The 9389-nt window shown below is 35.6% G+C and overlaps 1 protein-coding gene across 1 annotated transcript; it reads right to left on the reverse strand.

Annotated features, from left to right (window-relative positions):
- Positions 1 to 1951: 1951 nt before the first annotated feature.
- On the reverse strand, positions 1952 to 7127 carry LOC307139248 (uncharacterized protein C1orf232; the record flags this gene model as incomplete). The annotated part of the gene is made up of 4 exons (XM_079838137.1): positions 1952 to 2303; positions 2937 to 3040; positions 3749 to 3826; positions 7047 to 7127. 4 exons carry the CDS (start codon positions 7125 to 7127, stop codon positions 1952 to 1954), a joined length of 615 nt encoding a protein of 204 aa, XP_079694263.1.
- Between the last annotated feature and the right edge of the window lie 2262 nt (positions 7128 to 9389).

The following is a 9389-nucleotide window of genomic DNA, read 5'->3' on the forward strand; positions in this document are numbered from 1 at the left end:
AGGCCTACATTGATATTAGTATAGTTACAACATAAAGTATGCTTACAAATATACATGAACTTTACTTATAGCAAACTTCATAAAATGAACTTGATGTAGGCTAAGCCTTTTTTGTTAGGGAGGAAACTGGATTTGAGAAATGATAATGTGCTGCTGGATATTTACCATGTTTCCACCAAAATACTAGGTGTTTATTGTTTGAACAATAAAACTAAGCAAACTCTGTCATAAACCAACTGATAGAAAGATGATGTTTACTTACCTACGTTATTGTTTGAAGGAGGCCCAATACATTTATGATTTTAAGGTGGGCTGACCAGGTCAAATGAGCTGTAAAATGGTTATGTCCTTTAAAAAGACCTTTATGCAGATCTTGTCAGTATGTGAATAAAACACATGCTTTCTGGTAGAATATAATAGCTGCTGTTTATAGCTAAAACTAGCCCAGCAACTAGCCTCGGTGAATCGTTCTATTGAATCGGTTCTTTTAGTGAGCCGACCGAATGAATACATTAGTTTCTCTGGCCTGCACTGACACCTGCTGTTCACTACTGGTAATAACCACTCACTCAAACCCCTGTCATAAATATATTAAAATCTCATAACATGTTTTTGCAACAGAACTTTATTATATCATAAAATAAAACATCAAAGCAGGAAAACTCAATCAATCCGTGTGACTTCTGACAACAGAGCAAACTTTGAACAGACAGCAGAAAAGCACAAAGCACCTCTGAGATATTGTGTAAATACACGTATCACATTAGACTTCAGGAGTTAGACACACAACAACTTTATGAAACAGACAGAACACTGCATGAACTACACCGGGCACATATTCTGTAAACCTTCACCCAATAAAATAACATAAAATCTATAAAATAAAATTAAACGATAAATTCCCCAATTGCACTGCTAAATATACAATACAGAAAAAGTATTGTACATGATATACATCATATAAAATAGCAAAATCATTCATTTGAATGCTCGTTTCTTAAGGTTTTTCAGATCACATGGGCTTAATATAGAATTTATTGTAAGGAATTGATTTATGCCTAATAAATAAATAAAGGAAAATATATCTGAGGATTTTTATTTACATCATTCTCTGCTAGATCACATGGCTGCTTTAGCTGATTGCCAGGCGTTGCTAGGGTGTTCAGGATAGTTGATGGGGTGTTGCTAGGGTGTTCTGCTGGTTGTTAGGGTGTTACTAAGCTATTCTGGCTGGTTGCTAGGGTGTTTCTATGTGGAAGCTATTATTGCTTCTAAGGAATAACTGATTTCACCTGACGAAAAGAAAAAAGGAATCAAGTTTTGACATTCTTGGGCTACAACTCTTTGTATAGGCTATATATATATAGAGAGAGAGTTAACATTTCATCTATATGCCTCAGATATTAATACTTCATTCTCATTATTACCATATGTTTTACTGTGAAGTGTGTCATTTCTGCTCAACCACATGGAATCACAAAAAAAAAAAAGATTTTTCATAAATTGTTTCTAGGGTGTTATTATTGTGCTTAAACTTGCGTATGGAACTAATAAAGTGTAACCATTTTTTTTCATCGAGTTATATAAACTGTTCATCTATCTGCTTCAGATATTAATACTTAATTATCATAATTTCCTGATGTTTTACAGTGTTTGTTAAAGGTGAGGCGTGCTATTTCTGCTGCTCCAAATTCAGATTCAGTGTTTTATCACTTGAAATGACACACATCACCTTTAATAACACACATTTGTGCGAGTTTCCCGTAACCGGCAGTTCCCACATGAATGCCAACCAGTCCAGGCCAGAGGAGGCCACAGTGTCGGTCACGGTCGATGCTTTTAAACGGGTGAAATGCGATCACATCTGTGCGATAAGGCTCATATGAAGCACTGTGGCCCCTGTGGTCTGAACTGTGATAACCCTTCTCTGGTTCTCTACTACCGCGGTTGGCTAGTTGCTCTTGGCCATGCTTTTGGTCTTCAGCTCAGCCAGTTTGCTGGTGACAAAGTTCCACTTGAAGGCCGGCGCGTCCTCACTTCCTCCTCCGAGTGTGGCGTACTTGGAGAAGCTGTTGCCCGCGCCGCCGTCGCCCTCCTCGCCCTCCTGCCCGACCTGGTTGTCGCCGTCGTCGGCTCTCGCCCCGCTCTCGTTCTCCACCTCCTGGCTGCCGTCCGCTCCTGCCTCTATGTCCTCCGCTTGCCTCATCGCTGCTGCTTGGTGCCACTTAGTCGCAAAGTTATCCCAGAATCCAGTATTGCGCTTATTGGGTCGTGGAGGCTCCTCCGGCTTCATTGCCAATGGACTGTATGGACGATAAAGGCAGCAACATATAGCAACTTGTTTGTTTTGCAAGAAGCATAACCACTACTGTTCAAAAGGCATTTATAAGGTGACAAAATATGTAAACGCGGTTCTTTTGAACTTTCTTTCATCAAAGAATCCTGGAGGAAAATGTATCACAAATATGAAGTGTTTTCAACACCGACAATAAGAATAAATCAGCAAATCATCACATTAGAATGATTTCTGAAGGATCAACACTGAAGACTGGAGTAATGATGCTGAAAATTCAGCTTTGCATCACAGGAATAAATTACATTTTAAAACATATTTAAATAGCTAAAATACAGCTACTTTAAATTGTAATAATATTTCAGATTTTTTCTGCTTTTACTGTGTTTTTGATCAAATAAATGCAGCCTTGGTGAGCAGAAGACGTTTAAAAAAAAAAAAAAACGTGCTAAATTTTGAACAGCAGCATAAATCACAAAAAATAAAAGATGTTTGACCATTTTGAGCTCTTGTGTAGCCTAACTGTGAAATGGCACTTATATTTTCCCCTGTCTGCTGCAAGTTTTAATACAACAATTAGTGAATAAAAGTGGGAAGATGGAAAGTTGGCTTTCCAAGTTGAAGGAAAAGCATCAACACTCACTGATCTGCTGCCGGCTGTGTCTCTGCCTCCAGAAGTTGGTGTTCATCATCCTTGGTGAATATAGACGAAACACTTTTCCAACCTTTCGCTCCGGCTCCCTGCATCTGAGGAGGAATACACACACAATCACACAATCACACACTCAGACCAACAAACATATGAAGAGTTCAGATGCAAAAGCCTCTAAAAGCCACTTTGGTCAAAAATTTGATAATGATACTGAGTGAATGCTCTCCGCATAGTATACGTTCATAAAATACTTTCACTTCAAACCCACTAAATCCTAGCCTCAGCCCATTCAGAAGTACCGGTACTTATGTAGAAACCTGGTAGAAACCCATAGAAGCCTGACACAAATGCTTATTTTAAATAAAAACGTCTAAATTTAGAGGCTTTTGCATTTGAAGTCTTCATACGCTGTTGACATGAAATGTCCACTATAATTCATAAAAAAAAAAATGTATAACAGCCTGTGGACAAATATTAACTACCCCTGTGTATGTGTTTGAATCCCATTCTTACAGGTTGCAGTAGATTTGTTTTATTTTTTTATTCAATAAAATAATTATTAATAATACACTGTATAAAAAAAATCAGGTCTCCAATTGAACATTTTCTAGTGACTGATCACATCTAATTTTTTTTGTTGGCCAAATTGAATTTCTGTGAATTAAATTGCATCAATTCACAGAAATTCAATTTGAATTCAATTCCAACTGAAAAATTTAGATGTGATCAGTCACTAGAACATTTTCAATTGGAGACCTGAATCTTTTTTACAGTGTATACATATATTTTATTTCCAGACTTACTCTCTTGGCCAGCTGTGTCATCGCACTGGGTCCTTCATCAGACGGGATAGGTGTTATATCTTCAGCTGCATCACAGACCTTCACAGACAAATATTTAAAGAGAAAGTCATAATTGAGACACTTCATAACATTATTGATTTGACTGCACTGACACTGTTGCATGAGAACTGAACTGAGCTGGACCACGACATCACTGTTTTCTGCAGAACTGCTTTATAGATGAAATTTAATAATTGACAATCTTTACAACGGAACTGAATCAACACTGAACAATGACACAGATTCATTTTAGAGCTGCTGTACAGTTAAAATTAACTGTTTCCATCACTAATAATAATTTTCCTGTTATCACTATAAGGCTGCTTTGAAACTACCTGTATTGTATGAAGCGCTATAGAAATAAAGCTGAATTCATGGTAAGAGGTAAAAATAAATAATGTATAAAGTGAGTTTCACAGGGTGCTAAAACAAAATGGTTTTATTTGAGTCAAAAATAGGACTTCACATCACTGAATGCACCTAAATACATGGATTTATACCAACAAAACTCATTTTTATGCGTTAAATCGGGTAGAAATAACTCTTTAAAGTAACAATTACCACTTAATGCAGTGCTTATACTATTGTGGAACTACACCAAGGTCCTTTAAAAGACACCATGAAATCAACATGGACAATTCTTACTTTTTTTATGGAATATTACAGTATTTATTGTGATTTAAAAATCCATAATCTCATAATCTTTCTCTCAAAATACTTCCCCTCACTCTTGACATCTCTTTTCTTCACTGATGATGAGGGCGGGGCAACCTGTCACTCACATGAGATCCACCAATAGCAGACCATCCAATCAATTCCTGATGGACAAAATCAAGCCCCGCCCTACATTTGTTCTTGCTTGAGAAAGCGTTCACTTGTATATACGTATAGGGAAGAAAAGATTAATGCAATTTCCGTTTCATGCCGACTTTAATGCAAGTGTGATTTCCAACAAACATGTCAAATAATACTATTATTGCCCCTGTAAAAAACCATCAAACTCCTGCTTGACCAGTGGAAACCCGCCTGATGGCCAGCTAAGACCAGCAAAGCACACTAATTAATAAATGCAAAACGTAATATCATTTTAAATTACTGTAATGAATTTGGAGCAACTCCCATCATGCATTTACTATATGCATTTAAAAGAGTCAGCACTGGAGGGAAATAAAAACACGCATACGATGTGTGTGTTGGATAAGATGCTGTAATCTGTTGGCATTGTCGTGTGTTGTAGCAGGCTATGGAAACTATGCAAGTTCACTGGTAAGCGAGAGGTTGCACAGACAGGCGAGAACTGCGGGGAATCTGCCAACAAGTCCAGCACGCCCAAGAGTTTGTTATCCGTCTCCAATCAACCACTGGAATGCCATCCTACTCCTCTCACAGACTCCTGTGGATCCAGTTACAGGGCCTTTGAAAAGTGGGTCAAGGTTTCCCTCGATCAGATACTCGAAAGAATGTTTCAAATATTTGAATGCGTCCTGAAACTCAGAAACTCGCCACATAACAGGAACAGAGGAAAAAAACTAATGCATCCTATAGGATCAAATAAGAATCCACAAGAATAAACTGATAATTGATGCAATTTCTTTTCCATTGATGTCACTCAGTGCACTTACATTTTTTTATGAAGATATTTTGTGACATTTCTTTGGTAAAGTTGGGAGAAATCTAAAGTTGAGTACTGATAGCATGCATGCATATTCATGCATTTTCATGCATATTCATTCATGCAATCACATGCTCGGAGGCCCAGTATTAGCAATAGACTGCCATGCGGGACCGGCTGATGTATTACACATACAATTGTATTATGTATATGAATCCACAACTTGGAATCAAGCTTTTCTAGATATCGGTATCGCCATTGGTCATTGAAAAAGTGCATACATTTTTGCCATTGTATGTTGAAACGTAGAATTTATTTGTTCTTTTCTCATTTAAATGTTCGTCGCTTCACTCAGAGCAATTACTTTAGGTTTCTCTGTCTCATTGCAAACAGCAGATATTTACTATAAAGTGTTGCCGGTCCCATTTTTTTAATTAAGTGCCTACCTACTATGTACTTGCATCATCAAATAAGTACAATGCACTTATTGTGTTCATATTGCAAAACACTTTTTCTGCTATTAAGGTGGGACACGGATAAGGTTAGGTACATGTTTGGAAGTATGAGTAGGTTTAAGGGTAGGGTTAGGTGTAAGGGAAGGTCAATAATGTAATAATTACACTGTAAAAAATATTTAAAATTTGAGTTAATACAATGAGGGAAATTGGTTTAATAAATAGAAACTCAAAATATTATTGTATCTGAACCACATAAATAAAACAAATGTTGTGATAAATCATGAAAATAGCACAATTTGGCATGTTTCACTGCATTATTACAAATAAAACACACAATTACGCAATATGCTTACAAAATCTTTTAATATTATTTGAATAAAGGGTGATGTCGATTCTCAAAAATGTTTATTGTATTAACTCAAATTTTTAATTTCAATGAACTCAAAATTTTAAGGCAACCAGGTTACTTACTTTTTTAAAGTTAAACCAACAATATTTTTTTACAGTGTACATGCAGGTATTTTTAAATATAAGTACAATGTAAAAACATGTATGTAGACAATACGTGCATTGTATCAAATTATTAATTTCAATGTTCGTACATAGTAGTTAAGGACACTTGATATAAAGTGTGACCTTGTTGCCAAATAAACACTCTCAAAAATATTTAGGCCTAAATTCAAGATTTATATCTGAATTGCATTTACAATTTCTATCCGTTTGGATTACACATTTTTAACATAAACTAATAAACTTAACGTGATGCATATTTGTCAGTCATACATGAATGAAACCGGTCATATTTCTGCAATGTGTTTTAAACACACAATATTTATATTGGTCTTCAATTAATCCAAAATCTTTCAATCTCATACTAATCGACCATTGCTTGTTCCACAGCCTTATTTTAACCATGTTCATACTTTTTAACTGAATATTTTCACAATTAACACATTCTGAGCAATATTAATAAATGCATTTTGCAAATATGATGTGAATAAAACCTGTTTTATTCATGTCTCACATTAAGTTTATTAGTGTTAAAACGCTAATCCAAATGGACGGAGATTGTATATGCAATTCAAATACATAATACAAATCTTGAATGTATAGGCCTAAATATTTTTCGAGTGCATGTTCACCCATATCTGACGACCATATTGCCTGTTTCTGCTGTTCTGGGATGTACCTCTTCCACCGGGTCCTCCTCCATATCTGGGTTCAGGGTCTTCATGACTTTACTCTTATAGACTTTCCACATGGGATTCATGGCGGACACCTTCAAAAACTCCTCGGATGTGTGCAAAAACTCATAAAACAATCCTCCAAAGCCTTAGTTTAGATCTAAATCTTTAACAATATTCCTGTTCCATCTGTGAGAGACAGTCAGTTTTCAGTGCAAAATGCAAACAAGCTTCTCCTCATCGTCTTTATGCTGACACTTTGAATGAAAAGAACATTCGGGCTGCTAGTCGAGTCCTTGAGTTCAGTGTGAAGTAGATGAAAGGGGCAGCGGTGAACACACACACACACACACACACACACACACACACACACACACACACACACACACACACACACACACACACACACACACACACACACACACACACACACACACACACACACACACACACACACACACACACACACACACACACACACACACACACACACACACACACACACACACTCTGTGACACGGCTCAGAAGCCCAGCATCGGTTACCTGGAAACAGGTGTGGGTTTCCTACTGAATATTTCAAGCAGCTCCGCTAATAGTTGAGCCTTCATTGTTGGCTGTTTGAAGAAGAGCAGGCCGTGTAACATTAACCCTGCAGAATGAGCATATATAGACAGCAATAAGGTCAGATCTTTGGTTGTGACAATGTGCTATTTATGATATAAATATTATTCAAAGTATTCAATCATTGTTCTTTGAAAACACCAAAAAGGGCCATACGGTTTTAAACACAAACCTTGACAGGTGAACATGCCGGGTTATATTTCATCCTAAAAGAAAAAGAAACAAAGATAATATAGCTCAAACAAAAGTATAGTGACACATTCTCCCTATACATTTAACAAATGTAAATGCAGCGGTTCTCAACTGGTTTTCTTTTAGGACTCAGATTTTGTATATCAAGTGATGACCCAACATCACTAACACGGTTTATTGTACATTTATCAGAAAATATGTCAGACATCAACAACAAACAATAAGATGGACCATTTTTCCTCACTTTTAGAACCTAATAAGACTTAATAATTTACTTTGCTATGCTAACTATAAAATCCAACAGTGATTCTAACACTACTTAGTGTCTTAACTTAATTGTAAAAATCTAGTAATCTGTACTATTGACATACTATTCCTTGTTTACTCAAAAAAAACCAAGTTAAGATGAATTGGTTTGAGTGCCATTTTGTCAGGCAAAAAAAAAAGAAAAAAGAAAACTCACCACTATGGTGATCAGTGTTCACTTTGTTTGGGCTTTGGAACATTTATATTATTATATCTCTCTTTCTGATGCAGCGATGCAACAAGAAATCACAGTTATTTGGTTTCAAAGGAAGAGAAGTAATAAATAGGTAGCTTTTAAAAGTTGACCTATCTTCTGACTGAATAATTAACTACATGTAATGCTTTAGTCAGAAATGAAGATCATCTTTTAAAGTTAACCTATGTAATATTTCCCTTTATGATACAATGATCGTACTAATCAACTAAGTGAAATAAGTTTAAGTTAAAGTACTAAAGTTCCCAAAAAAAATAATATAAGGATAATTAAAGCTAAATTGAAAAAATGACTAATAATAAAGAATACAAAAATAACACCAATTATTTTATTATAATACAATTATTTATTTTAATCAAATTAAAGACAGTAGAAAACATTTATCATGATATATAAATATGAAAAATACATTTCATAAAAATATCATTATTGTTGTTTTTTCACGTTACAATAAAGATAATTTGGGGGTAAATTCTGTCTTTAAAATAATGTTACGATCTTCACGGTCCTAAAATATTGTCCTTTTACATTACATACAAAATACTTTATTTCTTTTCTTTTCTTCTTATTTTTTTTGTATTAACATTTCTATATGAAATGTGACCTGGGGCCAGTTGCATAAACTTAGCCATTATGTTTAGACTGTGTCTTAAGAACTAATTTGACACACTAGTAATTAGTCAAGAGGTAATCAGACTTACTTTTCTGATTCAAATTAGACCAATCTAACTTTTTATGTAACTGACTTTAAAAAGTTAAGAACAGTCTTGAAGAAAAAAATAGACGACTAACTTTTAAGACTAGTCTAAGCAGTTTATGCAACCGGCCCCTGGACATGTTTTATTGAGATTCACCCCTTTTAATTTGAAACTATTAATGGCCACAGACCAATAGTCAAACATCTGAAAAACACCTGAGGGGTGTTTAAAGTTGACCCTCAACCCCTGTGTGTTTTCAGATAGAGGGGGTCGCTAACCTGCGCTTTATAAGGGCCTGCACATAGAATCCAGCTTC

This window comes from Gobio gobio, assembly GCF_949357685.1.
Source record: "Gobio gobio genome assembly, chromosome: 15".
NCBI lineage: Eukaryota > Metazoa > Chordata > Actinopteri > Cypriniformes > Gobionidae > Gobio > Gobio gobio.